This window comes from Nuphar pumila, chromosome 12, assembly GCF_984573655.1.
Source record: "Nuphar pumila chromosome 12, dmNupPumi1.hap1.1, whole genome shotgun sequence".
In the NCBI taxonomy this organism is placed as follows: Eukaryota; Viridiplantae; Streptophyta; class Magnoliopsida; order Nymphaeales; family Nymphaeaceae; genus Nuphar; species Nuphar pumila.
The window spans coordinates 49,357,693-49,379,864 of NC_143260.1; the positions used below are offsets into that span (position 1 = coordinate 49,357,693).

The window sequence follows — 22,172 nt, forward strand, 5'->3', positions numbered from 1 at the left end:
TAGTAATCAGGAAAGCTAGTTTGCTGAAAGCTTGGTTTTAGGCAATTCATCGTCCAAACGGGACTTTTTGCAACAGCCAGAACCAAATGGACGAGGTAAGATCGGGTGCAACGTGATTGCACACATTCGGTGTGCTGCTGCACTTGATCACCCACCATTTGACTCCATCTTTGAGATACAAAGTTTCCTCGATTACTAAAATCCGGTAAAACTGAGGTGGTGCCGTTTGGATGATGAAATGCCTAAAACCAATCATTCGGCAAAACCCAGTTTTCTTGATTACTAAAAACCAGTAAAACTAAGGTTGTGCCCATATGGGTAGTGTTCTTGGAGAGTTGTGTAACATGACCAAATCTGACCACTGCTTCAAAAGAGCTAAGCGCGCACATGATGTTAAAATTTGAGGTAAAACTCGGAAGGCTTAAACTTTTGGACGTTGGCTATGGGGACAAGGTTGTCGTCGAGCTCAAATCTGGTGATTGCGTAAACGAACCGAACAACCAAAGCTTTGCACACAACCTAGAGATCGGGGCTCGGCTTCGCTTGCTGACAGGCAGCGCCTCCATCCATCCCTGGTTTTCTTCCTCTGGTTGGTGGTCGCTTTGTGCGACGCACGTCGTGAAATGGTTGGTAGCGACCAAAAATTATAAAGAAAAAGGACTACTATACATGTGTGGAAGGCGAAGGCTGTCCTTCCACTTGGATTACAGGTGACGGCGATTCCATGAGCTCCCGCACAGATGGCGTCTTCTGGTAATCTCTCGTTCGGCCCGACCCTTGATATTCCATTGTGGGTTTTGATTTCTTATTTGCTCTTTTCCTTTTCGTGCATTTCATCTTTGGGAATAAGAGATTTTCTCCTTTCTTACCGGTGAAGATTAGGATTTCCCCTGGATTGTTATTTGGGTTTTTTGTTTGCAGCAAAGTTGGTCAGGAAGGATGATCAGATTGATGGAGGGTGATTGCTTTGTTGACAACGACAAGCAACTAGTCGAGATTCTAAGACGGCTCAAAGAGGGAGATGCGATGGGATGAGATTATTGGAGGTTTAGCGTATCTGGGTCCTTTCTCTAGGGCACCGCCATCTTGTTCCGATTGGTTTTGTCTGGGTATTTTGGCTTCTAAGCCTTGGATAACCTGCCAATAGTTGGATCACCCGATCGCCAAAAGGTCGTCTTCTACGTCACAATGAATGGTTTGGTTTCTCCTGCACGCATCAGATGCCAAGCGAGGTGCTCAAGTTGCGGTCAGTTCTGCTTCAAAAAAAAAACATCATTGATTGTTTTGCCTATATCTTTCTTGGTTTCTACTGTTTGTCTTGCGGCATTTGTTAGTTTCGTGATGATTTTGTGGCCTTGCATGCGATTTAGAGAACCTTTAGTTGGGCATGTGGATGCCATGATGTTGATGAGAAGACCTGAAATCGTTGAATTCCCACCTCATGTGGCTCTTTATTAGAGATCTCTAGCTTTTTGGAGTTGTTGAAAAGAGAGTAACGCTTGGAACTTTCAATCTTCATCCTCTTGACCTATTTGATATCCATACGTGCATGAAAAAATTAAGGTTCTTTGTGAAATTCAAAGTGAGGCACATGCTTCATGCTTTGTGTGCATTTATATAGCATGGGCAAATGAGGGGGTCGAACTCCTTATTTGGCCATTATAAAATTAAAAAGAAAAAGAAACATAACGGTAAACTATTGCAGACCAAATTTGTTGGCATAATAGGATTTTTTTTATTCTTACTTGAAGAAACCGCCCCAGTTGCAGAGACCTAGCCGTGCTGGCTCAGCCTGCCGGTCTCTGTCCATATCGGTGTAAAACTCTGAGGGCTTAGCCCTCGACCCCAGGGAGTCTCTGCTTACGCAAGGGGTGACACTCATGGGATTTGGCATAATAGGATTAGGATGTGCCATTGAGTGGAAAACATAATGTTGGGTTTGCAAAGTGCGGGATGAATTGTGTTGGGTGTAATGGAGGGGGCATAGGAAGGAGAGGGGCTCGAAAGTCAATCCCTATGAATTACCTTTAGATGGCTATAGAGACATAGGGTCGAGCTGTCAATGAAATGGTAGGAAAAGAGGAGGTTGCGACATGATGATTTTAGGGAGGAAAAGATAGCATATAGTTTTGATTTGAGAGTGACTAATAATACATAGGATGTGTTTAGTGAAATCCCTCTAAGAGATATGCTTACATGGACTGCTATAGTCAAAGGTATTCGGTAGCTATCTATTACTCAAAGAAGAGAGAGACTCCACGATGTCAACAAGAGGGAGGTATATGCTGATCGTTCATAAACCATTTCTTGTTGCCACAATTGTATATAGAACGTGAAAAAGAAGGCATAACATCAATCCTTTGGCCAGTTCATCATAAGGCATGCTATGTGACATTGGTGCTTTTGCACCTTCAAAAGCACCCGTTTGCACCCACGCCTATGTTAACTAGGTTTAAAAGTGTTCAAGTTTAAAATAACTTAAAAACTTAAAAAAAATAATAATAATTGTGTTTAGTTGTAAATGCATTCCATGGAATATATATATATATATATATATATATATATATATATATATATATATATATATATATACCTCCGCAACCGAGTTTTTTGAAATTGCCGTGTCTTGCCCTTGCACTTGCATCCACACCTATGTGACATAGAAGGCATGAATGATATGTTTGAAAACATTTACAGATAAAAAAAAGCCGCAATCGTAAGAGGAAGTGAATGAGTAGTTTTGGCAATGGGTTGGGCTTGGTTTGAACCCACTAGGTTTGGCTCTAGGTCATTCTTTCTGTATCTTAGTATTATTTGGTATGAAATTCAAACCTTTTTTATCAAGTAAAATTCTCAAGTTTCATAATGCTTATGTAAAATCAGTTGATTTTAGCTGGAGTGATTCAGATCTTAATCTAGGTCAGAGACACCTTGATCTAATCTTGGTGCAAGGCATTGTGCAAAGTTGTGATACTCAATCCATGGCATATGAATGAGAATTTACTAGCACTAGTGGTGCAAGTGATATAGTGATGAGTATAAACTTTACTACCACTTGCGTGTTCAGTAGAACAACCTTGCTTTTGAAAGAACCATTCAATAGGTCACTCTATTTAAAAATGATGCAATCCTTCTGATTTAGTTGATAAACTAAGAAGATAACTAATATTGGAGTCAAGTAGCAATACCTAACTGTATGTTTTTATTAGTTTGTGCTATGGTTCCTTCCTGTATTGTACACCTTCCATGGATGCATTTGTTGGTATTTGACTTATATATGCCTTTATTATATGGACTTTGACTGCTTGTTTCCTTATTGTTTTTTGTAAATTGTTTTGATTTTTAGAATATTATATTTATTTAACATGATACTTGTCTTAATATGTTAGGAGCTACACTTTTGTAACTGTCTTGTGTAGTATTGGTGAGAAATAGTGTGCACAAATTTGAAGTGAAGAGGAAGAAGAATAAGAAGATAGTGGAAGAGGAGGAGGGTCCTCATCGACAGTATTTGGGAAAAAAAACTTTTCTCATTCAATCAATCCCTAGTTACAATGTTGTAAGTATCGTAGCATATTGTATGATATGCTACAAACATATTATATTTGTTAGGTAACAGGATATGATATGCACCCATATCTCAATAAAGGTGTGTATTGTACTTGTATTGGTTGTATCTTATAATACACCCTAATATGCAACTAGTGCAATTTAAGTTGCACTTATTTTTTTTATTTTTTTGAACATGTAAGGCCTCTTAGGGCCAGTTCATACTCATTCTTGAAGGGTTTGAGAGTGATTTGGAGGTGATTTCATGCAAGAATAAGAAGATGAATGATGCTAATCACAATTGACAATATTTAGTTCGTTTTTGTTTGAATTTTAAAAAGACTTGATTATGTAAAAAAATTTAGTATTGAAAAACACTTTGTGATTTTGATTTTGTTTTTGTTTATGTAAGCACACACTATTATGGATCTTGTGACTTATTTTCTTAGTTTCATTGTTAAATATGCATATTATTTCATATTTTACATTTTTCTTGTGAGATAATTATCTTGATTATTGGATGTTTGATGTCTTATGCAGCTCATAATTGTTTGATATGTGATATTATGGTCTTATCTTATGCAATTTATCATTATTTCTTGTAGTATGAATTTTTTAGAATTATTCTTGATTTTTTTATTTTTTGGATTTTATTAAAAAATGCATTTTTATGATACAATACATATCTTATTTTGTACCTGGCCAATATAGGTTACAATATACTTTTTACAACCTTGCCTAGTTATGTACATAGATACATTTTCTCTGGATAAAAATACCCTTGAGACAAAGAAGATAAAACAGAATTGTTCATGCAGGGTGAAAGATAAAATTACCCACCTGCATAACAAAAAAGATATACTAGATAAATAATAAAAAAGCCATACCTAAATCGATATATACCTCAATATCATAATGTCCATGTTTGGCATACAATATCCCTTTAGCTTTGTTTCGGGTACCTTCAGTGAAATGTACCACATTCATGTGAGCAAGAATGCTGGCATGCATAGAACTGACTAACTACAACAACATAGGCTATGTTTTGTTTGGTGATAGTGAGATAGATGTGGACTACCTGCACCTAGACAAAAAGACTCTTTGAAGCTTTACTATTCCCTGGGATTCACTATGGGCCTTTCTTGCGTAGCATAGGTGGAAGGCGAAGAAGGCCTCTTTCCGGGTGGCGTGAGTCATCAGTTACCACTCTAGAAGAGATAGATTTCTAACCTTGTGTCAAGACCTACGCGCCAAGGGACAATCTCAAGTAAATAGTTTCTATAGGGTGTAAGCCAACCAACATTTCTCTATGACAAGGAGATTCCCTTCTTCAACTTCAATACTTCAATTCCCAGAAAATAATCAAGTTGTCTAAGATCTTTGATGTCAAACACTTCATGGAGAAACATCTTTATTCTTGTGAGTTCTTTACGTTCATCACCTATAATAACAATATCATCTACATACACAATTACAATGGAAGTTTTTTCATTCTTCTTTACAAACAAAGTATGATCACTAACACTTCTTTTATAACCAAACTGAATGTTTCAAACTATGCCAGTGAGGATTGTTTCAAACTGTATGTAGCCTTCCTTAGCTTCCTTACCTTTCCTTTCTTCTCTAAAATCTCAAGCCAGTTGGAAAAGTCGTATATATCTTCATTTAAAGTACCACGAATAAAGGCATTTTTACATTCAATTACCATAAAGTCCATCTCTTATGAGTTGCAAGACTTGCGATGAATCTTATTGACACTAATAATGCAATTGGAGTAAATGTCTCATGATAGTCAATGTTGCATGATTGGCTACAACGCTTTGGCTACAAATCTAACTTTGTATTTTCCAATTGAGCCATCTGCCTTAAATTTTCAAGTGTATACCCATTTGCATCCCATAGGCTTTTCCTAGAGCTAAATGAACAACTTCTTAGGTATCATTTCTTTCCAGTGCTTTCATTTCCAACAACAATGCATCTCTCAACTTTGGATTTTGCAATGCCTCATCTTCATTCTTTGGGATGAGATTCAATTTAGAGTTGGCCACAAACATGTGGTGGGATTTATAAGTACAAGCATAGGATACAAACTGCCTTGTGAGATAAGAGGTACACATTATTTCACCTTTTCTTAAGGTTATGGGAAGTTTATGACCATAGGAGTGGAAGCAGGGCTTTATGATTATCTTCACCGTGAAATGGATCTAGACCTGACCCTTGAAAAGATTCCTTGGATGCTTTGGCACCCTGACACTCCATTTTGCCCTTCGTTCCCCACACTTGTGCCATTTTATCCTCCGTACATACAAGTTTGTATTTAGTTTATAATTTGTAATTTATAATTATATTTTCGGTTTATATACTTTATATTTTCAGTATATAATATATATTTTAGATATAGCATATATATTTAGATTATATTCAGTTTATTTTGTATTTATGTATATATATATATATATATATATATATATATATATATATATATATATATATATATATATATATATATATATATATATATATATATATATATGGCCGTGTTACCTATTAAAAGTTTGTGTAATATAGTGTATCATAAAGGTATAAAAGTATGTAAAGTAACCTATTAGACTAATATGTACATACCCTATAAAGAAGGGATATACTAGACATTTTAGCCTTTTTACCTTTTGAAGTCTTAAGGGGGTCGACCCCTTTATTTGTAAAGGTCTCTCTTTCACGACTAGGATTGAATAGAATATTTTTGTTCTCTCCTCTAACCTTAATCTCTCTTTCTCTACTTTCTTTGTATAATTTCAACATGGTATCAGAGCCTATTGAAAGCTTTTAGAGGATCGTGGGAGTCAAGACCAGAGGTAGGGACTCCATCTTGGTCATCGATATTCTGTCTTGGGAAGCATGCTGCTGATGTCATCATTGGGTTCACGAGTGGCAGATATATCTCCCTTGAGGTAACCTTTAGATTGATCTTGATTTTAGAAGCTGACCCAAACAAGAATCAGGTTATTTGGTGGAGATTTGAAATTTCTGTGATTTTTTCAAGTATTTCTGAAAAGCGCACCTAGAAGGGTCCAGATTTGGGGATTTTGTTGATTGTAAGCAAATCAGTGGTTTTGGATCCTCTTAAAGGGCTGTAATCAGGTCGTTTTGACCCTGGAAGACTTTTAGAAGTTGCCCGGTGACTTATGTATATATATTATACGTATATGGAATACGTAGAGGAAATACCTAAGGCAACGATGGTATATATATACTATTTGTATAAGCAATTTCAGTTTGGGATTTATATATATATATATATATATATATGTATGGATTTATACGAACAATGGAAATTTAGCAAGCACTCACTCCACGTGTTCTTGAGCACTCGGGTAATCAGTTTGCGCAACATGTGAATCAGGTGATCAGCGAATAATGTAAACTAATGATTTACAAAATTTTCAGAATTTCAGTTGACAGAAAATTTTAAGGATTTCAGTTCAGAAAATGGCAGGATTCAGTATCGGGAATGACACGGTTCAGGTACAATTTGAAAGATGTAAAACTCAGCCAAGCTTCGCGGGGGCTCGAGGAAGTACTGGCTGACACTGAACAGAGTCAGTGGGGGCCAGAACTCAGCGTCCAGGCATGGGTGACGCCCCAGCTGATGACACAAACTGGGCAACAGCAACTGGCTGTCGCTGTTCGCATGCGTGTAAGAACGCCACAACGAGACACAGGTAGAATAACAAAAGTTCTCATTTGAAACTTAAATACAGCAAACCTTTTAAACACAATAACAGCCCTAACATTCAACGCCCAAGCATGCTGTTAACAACAAAGTTACACTATGCTGCAGGTAATGGAATTTGCACACACACACACACACACACACACACACACATATATATATATATATATATATATATCTATATATATATATATATATATATCAGTTTCAACAGGGCACACTAGGAACAGTTTCAGTTGACAGAAATTTCAGGCAACAATTAAAACAAGTGATGACGTCAAACTGCAGGGGATAAAAATCAGATTTCTGCACATATATATATATATATATTATATAGCAGAAGAGTAATTACTTCAGCAACATTAAGCTTAGACAAACAAGAAACATTTAATTAAACTTCGCGGATCCACTCCATTCATCCTGGATCCAATATCAAATTCGATCATGATATTAAGGATCCAATACCAGAGATCCGATCCATTTGACCACAATCTATTATTAAATATCAAATTTAGTGACATGATATCTAAGATCCAAATAGAATATCGAAGAGCCGATATGGGTCCGATATTGAAGATCCCAACAAAATATCTGAGATCTGAATATGAATAACAAAAACAACAAAAATATCCTCGTTCCAGCTTAAGTACATAAATTTCAAGTTTATTTATTTGATAAAATTCACGGGTATTACACTTTATTCCATTACTTTGGAGAAAATCAATAAAACCCTTCGATGTATACTCACCATCTCCATCACAATGAAGATGCAGAATATTGGTAGAGAAATGGTTTTGAACAAAGGCATGAAAGTTGCGAAATATGTGAAAAGTTTCAAACTTATGCTTCATAAAGAATATCCAAGTATAACGAGAGTAACTGTTAATAAAGATGAGATTATATCTGCTGCCAGAAGGGGAATAAACGGGTGCAGGACCCCAAACATCTGAATAAACAATTTCAAAAGGTCTTGAAGCTGTTTTATTTATAGAATCAAAAGGAAGTACATGACTCTTACACATTTGACAACTTGAGCACTTTTTATTATTTTCATCAAGAGTTAAACTTGATTTAGGAATTAATTTTCTTGAAACAAGTTGCTCAAGAAAGGAATGACTGCAGTGACCAAGACGATCATGCCAAAGACTTGGCTTATTATATTTGGAAAGACGAAAAACATACTCAGGACCTGACACAGATAACTCAGACTGAAAAGACTTAGACTTCAATGGTGGCTTCAAGACAGAACTGGTATGCGCAAATGGATCTTCCTTGAAGATGTACATATTGTCTTGTCGCTCCCCTTCAGCGAATGTCTCCCTCGTTTGACACGCACAGAAGAGGGAGTAAATTCAACATAAGCATGTGTATCATCAACAAGTTTAGACACAAATAATATTCTTTTTGATGTTAGGAGCATGAACAACATTTGACAAATTGAGAGATGATTTTGACAAGGGAATGATTGCATCTCCAATATGAGAAATATGATGGTGAGATCTATCTCTAGTGACAATACTATTTTTACCAAAGTAAGAAATCGAGCTTGAGAGCTTACCAACATCCCCCGTAACATGGGTCACTGCTCATGAATCAACATATCACAATCCTTGATCATTCTGCTTCAAGTGCAGGCCAAACAATGTTGCCAGCAAAAGTTGTTTCACCTCCCCATCGGTTTTGGTAACATTATCTTCCTTGCTCTCAGTGTTTTGCAACTTTCCTTTATTTTGAGGATTAAACCAGCAATTTGCTTTAATATGTCCATTTTTATTGCACAGGTAACATGTTGAAACAACTCTTTGATTTTGGTTCCTCACATTGGAATTGAACGACATATTGGGTATGGGAAGCAAACCTGGACCGACAAATCTACCACGACCTCTTCCTCCTCTGAAGCTATTTCCTCCTCAACCACGACCAAAAGAGAACACAGTAGCTAAAACATCTTGAGAATCATATTGAGTGCCAGAATCTTCAGCAATACCTTTCAACGACATTTCATATTATGAAAGTTTTGCCCGGAGGTCCTCAAATGTGGGAAGAATGGGCAAGCACAACAATGATGTCACCAAGACATGATAATCTGGGCCCAAACCATTCAATGTTTGTTGTACTTTATCCTTGTTCGTCACTTCACATCCAATAATGGCAAGTTGATCTGTAATGGTCTTTATCTTGTTCAAATATTCCATGTTGGGTAGGCTGCCCTTTTTGAGAAGCTGGAATTCACGCTTGAGAAATAAAACTCTGGCTTCAGATATCTGAGAATATGTCTGCGTCAATCTGTTCCACAATTCCAACGCAGTGCAGTCATCGGGAATAGCAACTAGCACTTCCTGAGACAAGGTAGATGTGATGTATGCGATTAATACCTGATCTTTCTTCATCCAAGAGACATAATCCAGGTTTCAAACAAGTTTAGTAGATGCATCTCCTTGTGCGTCTATTTCCTCCTTTGCGATGAACTCTGGTGGGGCTAGAATTGATCCATCCAGGTGACCAAAGAGATCTTGGTTCCTGATAAAAGGAACTATTTGTCTTTTTCAAGTCAGGAAATTTGAATTATTTAATTTCTCAGAGACAAGCTGGCTAAGGAAGTTTGAGGAGAGACCGGACTGAGTTGAAAAAGAATCTATGATTACGGGATACGTGAATATGAAGTGGAAAATACTCGAAGAAAGAAGCAAGTGAACCTGTTACAACCGAATTCGGATATGCAACTGCAATTAATCTATTGTCTTTTTTTTATTCAACAGAGATCAGATCACATGAATATTCAAGATATCACTTTAATGTTCATGAACCAGATCATTTGAACATGCCGCAATCGATTAGCATTAATAGACCTTTAAGAAAAGATCGTTATACGGAGATCACGATAAAATCATGTTTTCAGACTTATCAAGAATCAGTTTTTAGATGAGAGAATAAGAAAACAAAATTGAAGAAATCATGATTCTAAGATGAAGGATCACAAGTTTTTCTTGGGATACGATGACGATTCAAGAAACTCGTGTTTTAAGATGTGTATACGATGGATCTTATAGACACGTGAACATATTTCAAAAGAGAAGAGAAAATCAAGAAACGATGAAGGAAGAATAAATTTTTTAAGAAAAAGGGTGTGTTTCAGATGAGAACACGGCAACACTTTCAAGAAAAGGTGGAGATGAGAAGAAGAGATCTTATTTAAGAAAATAATACGATAACACAAATTTGAGAAGAGAAGAAAAACCAAGAAACGATGAAGGAAGAGTATTTCTTGATTAAAAGCAGACATTAACCTCTGTGTTCATACCTTTTGAAAACAATACCAAGCCCTAGATCCAACCTTGCTCTGATACCATGTTAGATCTTGAGTTTCCATCAGACCCGATATGCAATAGGAGCAAGAAGAAAAGAAGGTAGAAGAAGAGGAAGACGATAGGGCGTTATGAGCTGCAAAAGGTTCACATTTTTTTAAATCATACGTGACCTGATTGTTGATATTTATACATATGTTACAAAACAATTTGGTAGCAAACACAATATTACAAGAATGACACTGCAAGGACGTCAAACACGCAAAACACAGTTTGGGTCTGGATCAGACCCAAACTGGTCCAGCCTATTTCACAACACTTAATAGTTAGTTCCGTTAAATTCAGAGATTTCAAATTTGATCCCGGATTCCCAGTTGGTTCTTCTAGAAATTTCATGGGATCGACTCTAATGGGTACGAGTATGGATATCAAACTCATTATCTAAATCATATTGGCCATGTTTGTAGGATTCGTGCGATCCTACGAAGAGTGTTCTACCATTTCGCCCTAATTGGCACTCATATCATTTGATTCATGCTTGATTTTGTGCTCGTTCTTCCCCTAACCCACGAATCCTACAAGTCAAGTCATCAACTTGATGACCTAGAACGTACTTGTGACTCCTACCCTTGGAATCATCAACGTAGTCACCACCACTACGTTCATCTCGTTGCCAAGCCATGACGAACCACACAGGATCTCTCTAAGGAATGAACCCTAGCCTAGGGCTCTGATACCAAAATGGTGCAGCCACGACCCGACTACGGGAGGTTGGTCTTGCGAATGCGCATACATGCCAAGTGTACGATGCGAAAACGATTAAACCGTTAGAAGAAGGAGAGGAGAGAAATGGTATCTCATGCCGCTCGTTAGAGGAAGGAGAGAGGAGACATTTGAGAAAGAGTTTTATGTTAGGGTTAGGAATATATATATATATATAAGATTTTATAATATGTATAAGAGTATAATAATAATTTCCTTAATGGGGATTGGGGACGGGGCGGGGGCAAGAGTAAGTCTATCCCTGCCTCCATCCCCACAGAGGTTTTGATTTTAACCTCCATCCCCGGTCCAAACAGGACGAGGAGGGACGGGCCCCGTTTCCCCCCCGGTCTACTGCCATCCCTACTAATGATGCGCAAAATTTCCAGAATTTCAGTTGACAGAATTTTAAGGATTTCAGTTCAGAAAATGGCAGGATTCGGTACCGGGATGGGAACGACACGGTTCAGGTACAATTTCAAAGAGGTAAAATTCAGCCAAGCTTCTCAGGGGCTTGAGGAGGTACTGGCTGACGCTGAACAGGGTCAGCAGGACCGGGCCAAAACTCAGTGTCCAGGCGTGGATGATGCCCCAGCTGATGACAGAAACTGTTGCTGTTCGCTTGCGTGTAAGAATGCCACAACGCGACACAGCTAGAATAACAAAAGTTCTCGTTTGAAACTTGAATACAGCAAACCTTTTAAACACAATAACAGTCCTAACATTCAACGCCCAAACATGCTGTTAACAACAACGTTACACTATGCTGCAGGTAACGGAACTTGCACAAGTATATATGTATCAGTTTCAACAGGTCACACTAGGGACAGATTCAGTTGACAGAAATTTCATGCAACAATTAGAACAAGTGATGATGTCAAACTGCAATTGATAAAAGTCAGATTTCTGCACAAATATATATATATATATATATATATATATATAGCAGCAGGGTAATTACTTCAGCGACAACAGGCTGACAAACGGGAAATTGTGAACAGTGAAACAGGGAAAGAGGTTCTCATCAAGTTTCGGAAGCGTGGAGTATCGTGCTTCCGAAGCGAGTTTCCGGGAAGCGAGCTTCCCACCTATCTAAGAAGCTTCTGGTAACTCTGACTAAAACTATCTGGATTCGTAGAATCTGGCTCCTATAAAAAATAAATAAATAAAAGCATTATAGTATTGTTCTAGGTTCCGAAAATCACAAAATAGGAACATGTGAAAATCAGAATTTTCAGAAATTTATGAAAAAATTACCAACATGCCCTCAAGATCCATTTGAACCCAAATGGGTCAAATTGGGTTGGATCTTTTCGGGTAATCATTAGTGGATCCTCCTCTTGCTCCTCGTAAAGTGTGGAATGGTTCAGATGCTCTGCATTCGATGGGACCAAAACTCGTAAACAACTCTGCCAGACCCGAAAGTAGGTTTTAACTCAAAAGATATGACATCTAGCATATCTTTTTCTATTTATGGGATCATTGTAACGCCCCAAAATTTCGAACCTTATAATTTCTTTGAAATAGTTGAAAAATTCATTTCTTTACAGAGTTTGTTTTTAAAATTAGCGGAAACAATTTCTTTAAAAGAAAAAGGACAGGTTTGACAACCTTGGGCACGTTCGCGAGAAAACAAAGATTTACCATGGACGATCTGCAATAATACTTAGGAAACCATTTCTTCTATTTAAAGAGAGTATCAAGTTTGTACAAAATTTGGATTTCCTCAAGGGAAAACCGTATCAAAAACCAAAAATGTCTAGGAGAAGAACTACGAGTAGAAACAGTGGATCCTTAAATCATCTCGCAGTCGCGCCATCGCCTAATGTACCTATTCGTCACATGTACCCATGAAATGGGTTAGTTTTGCGAAAAACTAGTAGGAGAGCACAAAGACAGAAAGAACTAAATTAGGCATGAATAATTGATGCAACAGGTAGTAACGAGCAAACTAAGCAGATAGACTGAAGAAACAAGCTAAGTAACAACAAAATGAAAAGTGAGCATGCTCAATTTAGTTATTACTTGTTAACCGGTCATGCGGGTACATACATGACACGTGAGTCGAAACAGTCGAGTCCAAGCCGAGTGTTCATTATGTTAAGTATTTTTAAATACCTCGGTTGTCTGACTGAATCCTATTCCTATGGAGACGACCGATGGTCGAGAGAGTAAGTCCCCAAGGCCTGATAGGGATGCATCCAACTTCTGCAGAAGTGTTAGGCTAACTATTGTAGCCCCAATCCCCCCTAACCTTCGATGACTGGGGAAGACGGGTCTTTCGCCCGTAAAAAGCCATAAATGGTCTGTCCAAATGAGTTGGTACCCTTCGTCCTCTCTCTTGACGAAGCCAGGTTGAATCGAGCGCGACGGAGTTTCTTAGCCGTTGCCTCATTCTTCATGCTTTGGTCTATTAGACCAAAATGAGCATCTTGCCTATGAAGGCGATCCTATTATTTTTTTTATATGTGTTTTCAACAACGTGCACAAGGCACTAATCGAGGTCATAAGACCCTCTCATCCAATCGTCGTAGTACTAACATGCCTCGCATGTTCAAGAGTACACTTATGAGGAAAGAAATATAGGTCCTTAATAGGAGCCTCGGGGGTGTGTTTCGCAGAGATATAATGTTTTTTAAAAAGCTATTTTAACATTTCAAATCTTTCGAAACGACACACAACTTGCCAACATATGGCATGTGATTTTCTCGAATCTAACATCCGATGACGCAGTGTTTGGGTGCTATGTAAGTCACGACACTGGTTTTGGTAAATGGGCTTCACAAATGAACCCATCACCCAACAACTTGATCTTGCCCCAGATCAAGGGTTTTCCGAAAACATATCGGGTAAAAATAGTGGAATAGGTATTCCTCCCGAATACGCTGAGTCGATGGCAAGGCAAAAACGAAAGACAATAATGTGAAAAACAAGAGCCTGGGCGCGAAGCGCGACGGCAAACGAAAACAGGAAATGCAAAAGCAAAGGACAAGGATCGCGAAACCGCGTCTTTGAATTAAAAGACAGTAAGTAGTAAATACGAAAGCAAAAGCCTGGGCGCAAAGCGCGACGACAAACTGAAATAGGAAATGCGAAAGCAAAGGACAAGGATCGCGAAACCGCGTCCTTGAATTAAAAGACAGTAAGTAGTAATTGCTAGAACAAAAGCCTAGGCGCAAAGCGCGACGACAAACAGAAATAGGAAATGCAAAAGCAAAGGACAAGGATCGTGAAACCGCGTCCTTGATTTAAAAGTGTACTTATATACGTATATGTATATAAATATATCATTAAGTCCTTTCGATCTTTAATTATTTAAGCTTGATTTAATTATTTAAGTCCTTGTGCAACTTCTCCTACCTTGGGGTATTGCGAGAATGAAGCCGTCTACGAACGTAGGTGATCGTCGGTTTAGTTCGCGGGGCGTGAACGGGCTCCGTTGCGTAACACTGCAAAAGTACGTTGTTTAGCATGCATAAAACGAATAAAGATAGGGAGAAAACTCGGTTTCTCCGCAACTTAATGCAGGGGTCATCGACCCCTACAGTTACGAAAAAGAACGGGGTAGGGTCCAATGACCCATGCCGTTAAAGGAGATAGGTGCAGGGGCCGATGGCCCCTGCCAGATATCTAAAGGAGCCCTGCCGTGATAACAGTAAGAGGGGCAGGGGCCTTTGGCCCCTGTCGAGTCTTCAAAAGGAGGGGCAAGGGCCTTAGGAGGCCCTTGCTGGGTTTTAAGGAAAAGAGGGGGAGTGCGGGGGCCAAGCCCCCCCCCCCCCCCCCACCCCATGCGGCTTATCAGGAGAGGTGGCAGGGGCCAATGGCCCCTGTCGGTCAAGGGAGGGGCAGGGGCCATCGGCCCCTACTGGGTTTCCAAGAGGTGAGGCAGGGGCCGAAGGCCCCTGCTTCCTTTCTTAAGGAAAGGGTAGGGGCCATCGGACCCTACACGATGGGAAGGGCAGGGGCCATGGCCCCTGCCGGAAAAGTGAAAAGGGCAGGGGGCGGAGCCCACCCCCTGCCTGCTAAAAAGATGAGGGCAAAGGGGGCGGAGCCCCCTGCCTGCTACAAAGAGGAAAGCAAGGGGGCGGAGCCCCTTGCCTGACGAAAAAAGGGAGGAGGAAGGCTCGGCAGGGGCCGCCGGCCTTCCGGCGAACCAGAGGAAGAAAAGAGGGGGGGGGGGGAAAACGAGAGGAGAAGGGGGCTTACCTGGTCTGCCGAGGGAAGGGAGGTTGCCGGGGAGTGGCTGCCGTGAAGGAAGCTCGCCGGAGTGGAGAGCGAGGGATGGAGTCGGGGGGAGAGAGAGCAGAGACAGAGGGGAGAGATGAGAGAGCGAGTCGGGGGGGTCGGGGGAGGCTCGTAGGCCCTCCCCTTTCCCCTCTCACCTTTTTATAGGGAGGGGGCGCACACAGGGCCCACCCCCTGTGTCGCCGGAGAAACCCCCCTGCCGTGGGCTGCCAGCCCCTCTGAAAAAGGGGTTTTCGAGGGGCTGGGCACGGGTTGGATTCGGTCGACCCGGGTCCGATCCAATTTTTTTTTGTTAAAAAACTGGGTTTTACAATCATAGCATTTTTATCCCTTTTGTAAGGAAGAGTACACTAAGAAGGTATATCTTACTGCCCTAGGAACATCTTTATTCCTAGGTTGTGGGAAAAACATGAACATAGCAAGGCAAAAAAAAACTCTAGAAGATATATGAAACACTTTGGTTTCAAGGTCTAAGACTTCCAAAGGAACTTAACCATTAAGACTATTGTTGAGCATCCTATTATAAAGATAAGTTTAAGAGAGCATCTCCCCAATTGATCTTTGGAACATCACTTGTAAACAACAATGCTTGCATAGCCTTGAGTAGATGTCTATTCTTTCTCTCAGCAACTTCATTATGTTGAGTATTGGTACATGTAATATGAGGTTCAATACCATGCTTGCTAAACTCGTTCGTTTTATCATGATAACAAGCATGACATTGGTTTTCAAGCCATTTATGTACTACTGGAAAATACACACAACAAGGAGAATCAAGGGGGCTTTGTACTTCCTTTTTTAAGAATTGAGATATCTTATCCACTATGTTACATAGACTCTTCACCCACGTCGCACCCGCACCCAGGCGGGTGCGACACTTGGACACAGTTTCCTATGTGTTAGGTGAAGTCAACCACATTGAAGTCCATTTCTATCCAAAAGTAGATTCAGTTAACCCTAATCAAGTGCATTTTTATCTATATTATAGATATAAATACATAAATGCACACAAATATACAGTGTTAACTTAAAACTGTTTATATATATATCCTCCCCGCACCCCTGCATCCAAGTTTTTTTAAAGTGCCGCATCTCCGCATCCGCATCCGCATCCGCATCCGCACCTATGTGACATAGCTTATCCATTAGCAAGTCTAGCTGGATCATTAGGAGGAGAGGTAATGTGTTCAGATACGATACCCCTTTTTTTCCTGCTATATGATTTGTGGTCTTTGAATCAATAATCCAAGTTTTAGGAAGACGAAGAGATAGGCTATGAGCTACAGCAATGGGCTGTAGTTGCTAAAGATGAAGTAGGGGCTAACTTCTCTTTCAAATTTGCTTCAAGCTTTTCATTGTCTTAAGTTGGCATATGATTCTCTCTCTTTTGTCTCGCTGGTCCTCTGAGCTAAATACTTTGGAAGCCTTGTTTTATGAAGAATTTTTGTGCCCCAGCTCATTGATCTAATTCTCATGGTGTTTCCTCTTTTGCTTGCTGTTGTTAATGGTCCCTGCATGAATCATGCATTTGCAGTAGTAGAAAGATAAGAAAATCTTTATGTCAATTCTTGTAGTGTTATTGGTCCTTCATTACCAATTTTAGTTTTTCAATATTTATGGTTAGAATAGAGGTCCAAGGGGGGCTGTGGCATTATCGACTTTGATATCGTTATGATGAGGCTGTTAAACTTTGTTTCTTCAAATGACTTATTCCTTCAGTCCTAAGAAGATAATTCTTGTGATAATGCTGAAATATTCTTGTGTTTAAAAGTCATTTGATACTGTTTAGTTGAATAAATGAAATAGCTTCATTTACACTTTAGTTTGTGCATTAAGATATTTGGGGAGTTTCTCTAGGTGACTTTAAATCTTATTTCCTAAGACTTTTGTGGATGATTTTTCTCAGTACACAGGATTTTCTTCATTAAGCAAAAGTGCACAGTTTCCATATTTAAAGCTTCAAGGCCTAAATCGAGAATTACTTCTTGATGCATGCTGGTGCATCTGAAAGCAATGGTTGTGGTAAATATCAAGGTTGTTAAATGCGATGAGGCGAAGCGAGGCGTTGAGCCTGCGCTTCGCCTCTGAGGCGTACGCCTCTCACAACTGGTATGAAAGTGAAGCGGTGGGAGGGGAGGCAGGGAGCGGCGGTGGAGCAGCTGGCCGGCACGTGGCGGTGGATCCACCGACACTTGGGGTTAGCACAACCGACGAATCGGGCGGAGGAGGAAGACTTGGGGATGAAGGAGGGGGTTCTGGAGGTTGATGAGGGGCAATTTGCGCATCACAGCACGCCTCAGTACCTTGAGCGTGCGCCTCGCCTCTGAGGCGTACACTTCAGGTACTGAGGCGTACGCCTCTCACAACACTGGTAAATATACCTCCAGTGCTTTTAATTAAATCGCAGAACTAAACAAAATCTCCTGCCCAATTAAATACGGGGTGTCAAGTGCAAACATAGACCCATCTTTGAGACAAGCTTGGCTATATTGCATCCTCGTGGGCTGAAAGATAACTTGTGCACCGAGGCTTTTCATGTAGCTATTTCTCTGCTATTCAACTCTCTATAGACTCTATACTAGAATGTTGCTTGTATTTAGGGTCACATTTAGTTTCATGTAGTAGCAAGAAGCAACACATATTTGGAAGATTCAACATTTGGACCTAGAATAGGTCTATGGCCTTTGTAATTGCAGAAGTTTATATCGACAACATCTTCTCATAATACTTGGTGAACACAATGTGCAATTTTAATATCTACAAATCCAGTTTAAAGTAACAAGATAAAAGTACAATTTAAATTTGTTAGACCGGTTTAATATAACAAGATTAAAAACATAAAGTTGGACAAACATTTTGCTCGAGAAAAGATTGAAAATGAGCTTTAGGCTAAATTTATATTTAGAGATTATGCAAATGACAAATTTGTTTACTAAAATCCTTGAAGGGGTGTTGTTAGTTCTAATGTTGAAAATATTTTTGTAATATCTAACATCTCTATAAATGTGGTCTGTTACATAATGGCATTAATGTATGCTAAGGTATTTATGGTACTTTACTGAGAACCTATTATACGCAATGAGATCAACCTAGAGGAGGCAGTCTATTACCTTTTCCTCTCCTGTTGCTGTCATTCAGCCCTCTCTCTTCTCTGATCTTTCATATGAGAGGTCTTTTTTTGGTGCAGGCTATCACCATCCAACTTGCATAAACAATTATTTGTTTATGAAATGTGCTTTAAGAAGCCAAGAATTGCATTCCTTCCTTTTCTCCCCAACCCAATCTCCCCCAGCCTCTCCTTTTGCATGTTAGTTTGGTACAGGGTTACCGGAAGCGCCTAGCTAAAAGGGGAAGCGTGCTTCGGAAGCGCGAAACGTCGCGCTTCCGAAGCGTGGGGGGGAAGCGTCCCCCTTTTTTGGGAAGCGCGCTTCCCTTTAATGGGGGACGTGTTTCCCTTTAATGGGAAGCGCGCTTCCCATCACGCTTCCCCCTCGCTTCCCCTGTTTTTTCAAATTTTTTTGTATTTTTTATTTTTATTTTTTTTGCTTCCCCCTCGCTTCCGAGACACTTCCTGGGTTGCTTCCGAGACGCTTCCTAGGTCGCTTCCGAGACACTTCCCGAATCGGTCCTAAGTGGTCCCACGCTTCCCCGCTTCTTAAAATTTTGAAAGTGCCTCGCTTCCCGTATCGCTTCCCGCTTCCGCTTCCTCAACTGGCAACCATGGTTTGGTATGGTCTTCACTTGCTGGCTTGGTGACGACGTGCTTAAATTGCATTATATCTATAACTATTCATCACTTTCTGCCATCGCTAAATGGTTTTGTCATTGGAGAACTTATGTGGTTTTTCTTTTGTTTCAGATTATGCCCCCAAATATTAGTCCTCCAAGATTTTTGGGCACACAAGCACACTGTGATTACAGATATTTGCTTAGGTTTGATAAAAATAGTGACTTTTCTGATCTAGTTTTGATGAACCCAAATAACATTGTACCAAGAAAATTCATTAGCAGTCAGAATCATCCTGTATATCAGAGGGATGTTTGTCATTTCTGCCACTCACCTAAGATACTAGGATATGCAAACAATTCCAGCAATGCCAGTGGCCGGCAACATTGGTTCAAAAACTGGCAAGAACTTAGGAAGTCTAAGCTGACTGCAAGCACTTTTGGAGGGGCAGTTGGGTTTTGGCATGGACGCAGAGTTCAACTCTGGTTGGAGAAACTTGGCCTGATTGAGCCTTTTCATGGCAATATTGCAACTTGCTGGAGCAACATCCAGGAAGTGGTTGCACTTGAACGGTACAAACTGATCACTGGAAACTGCATCTCATTTCCTGAATTTAAAATCTACAGTAAGGATGATACTGCCAATGATTGGTTAGCTGCTTCCGCAGATGGAGTTGTTGCGCATAGCTTCTACGGATTGCTTGATGGTGGTGTTTTGGAAGTCAAATGCCCTTTTTTTAAGGGACAAGTGGATAAAGCATTGCCATGGTCACGGGTTCCGCCATACTATATGCCTCAAGCGCAAGGGTTGATGGAGATTCTGGATAAGAACTGGATGGACTTTTATGTATGGACCCCAAATGGTAGCAGTCTATTCAGAATAGAAAGAAATGGCCAATACTGGCAGAAACTCAAGTCTGCCCTCGCTGATTTTTGGTGGGGCCATGTAATGCCTGCAAGGGAACTGTGCAAGGGAATTTCTTTGGCCACAAATATCACAGATCTCAAGTTGCTAAAGCCAGCACCAAAACATGAACTCTGTGACACTATTGTTCATGAGAGCAATCGCTTGGCCGCTGATGCTCAGTTACTGATGCGAGAAATTCATGGGAAAATTCTACACGGAGTGTGAAGTTTATGAATATGGTGGTCGAGAGAAAAAAGATAGACACGTGAGTTTGATTTCTCTCTCTCTCTCGTGTACCTGGGCGTTGAGGGCCTTGTTTGTTTCATTCCCATGAGGTAGGAATGGAAAATGGCACTTTTCCTATGCTTAGGGCCCATGCAGCTGCCAGCATGGATGGTGGGATGAGGATATTTTCATGGAGAGGTCTGACTGAAAAATGACAAAAGTTGTGGGGGAAAGGAAACGTTATCAACTCATCCCATTCCTATCCCTCCATGCTACTGTTTGTTTCATTCCGATGTGAGAAGGGACTGATCTTTCCTGCGAGCTCAGCCTTTTATCACTTCATGGGAATGAAACAAACAGGCCTGTGTATCTTTTAGTTTATGCTTGGAAGAACAAAGTTGATGGCTGCTGCTTGCTGCCATGTTAGTAGTTGCCGGTGTTGACTTATTTCTTGAGATTGGGAGGTTAGTTATGTAAGATGTTCAAATATGTTCTTTGCCGGTATGTGTAACTAATCTAGTGCACAAAGTGGACAGCTGAACATTTGAATTTAGCAAGTAAAAAAAAAGGTAGAATAAGAAGAAACGCCATTTTTTAGTTTATGCTTGGAAGAACAAAGTTGATGGCTGCTGCTTGCTGCCATGTTAGTAGTTGCCGGTGTTGACTTATTTCTTGAGATTGGGAGGTTAGTTATGTAAGATGTTCAAATATGTTCTTTGCCGGTATGTGTAACTAATCTAGTGCACAAAGTGGACAGCTGAACATTTGAATTTAGCAAGTAAAAAAAAGGTAGAATAAGAAGAAACGCCATTTTTTGCTGGTATCTGGTTGACAAAAATAACCATAATAAGTTGAAATAATGGCAGTTTCTAACTGAGCAATAAATATTCTTTTCCATCACTTGTACCAAGTTTGCCACTACTACAATAAAGTATCGTCAATAAACTTTCTCAAAATATGTTGAAGATGATGTAAATGCCTCGGAATCTACAATGAACTCAACCAAAAATTAAGCGTTGGTTACTATTGTCATGATTGTACCTTAGATGTGGCAAAACATGGATTCTCAATGGGATTATGCTACCCTAGTAGTTGACTAAAAGATATATTAAAGTGTCTAAGATGTGCTTGGTGTCTAGGTCATGAGATGCTTCAGTGTATGTAGGTGCAATGGAGGAAGAATAATTGATATTGAGGTCTTGTCTGTAATGCCCTGTGGTTCTTGGATGTTCTCAAGATCCTGTGTTTGTAAATGACAATTCTCTACGAAAAAAGTATTGAGTTGTGATTGTAGTTGTCTGATGTGACTAAGTTTGCTTTAAATCTTGTGCAAGTTGGTGACGATTAATGTTGTGACCAACAATCACAGCTACTTTCTCTGTTGTGATTGTTCATCCCACTTGGGATCAAAGCAAGCATGCCCTGAATGTATGCAGCCATACATGTAACGGATTGGTATACGTGACCAAATCTAATTCCAATTAATCTGATTTGTTTAGCCAATAATCATATCCTATTATAATTGAACGTAGATACGGTTTTGATTTTTTTTTTACTGAATCGGATGGATATCCAGATGTGATGAATATTTGAATATAATTACATGTAAAAAATGGATTTAATGTGAGCTTTTGAGCGATTGAATCCAGATTTCAATCTGTTTAACCAGCATCCAATTAGTCAGATCTGGTATTGGTCACATCTGACCTGAATCCAAACT

General features: G+C 39.7%; 1 protein-coding gene across 2 annotated transcripts; it reads left to right on the forward strand.

Annotated features, from left to right (window-relative positions):
- The first annotated feature begins 470 nt into the window (after positions 1–470).
- LOC149820886 (uncharacterized) lies at positions 471–21,037 on the forward strand. 2 transcript variants are annotated; one of them, XM_089982854.1, is made up of 4 exons: positions 471–753; positions 922–1,246; positions 3,390–3,559; positions 19,454–21,037. In XM_089982854.1, the coding sequence occupies exon 4, from the start codon at positions 19,457–19,459 to the stop codon at positions 20,450–20,452; it is 996 nt and encodes a 331-aa protein (XP_089838980.1). In that variant the 5' UTR covers positions 471–753; positions 922–1,246; positions 3,390–3,559; positions 19,454–19,456; the 3' UTR covers positions 20,453–21,037. The 2 variants fall into 2 exon arrangements, with proteins under 2 accessions (XP_089838980.1, XP_089838979.1); XM_089982853.1 differs by lacking the exon at positions 3,390–3,559.
- Positions 21,038–22,172: the final 1,135 nt, after the last annotated feature.

What these genes read in the sequence shown, in the direction of transcription:
- LOC149820886 (XM_089982853.1), top strand. Translation starts at nt 1,193, where the DNA reads ATGGTTTGGTTTCTCCTGCACGCATCAGATGCCAAGCGAGGTGCTCAA. An exon ending in AGCGAGGTGCTCAAGTTGCG is followed by an intron (nt 1,247 to 19,453) that starts GTCAGTTCTGCT and finishes CTTTTGTTTCAG; the next exon opens with ATTATGCCCCCAAATATTAG.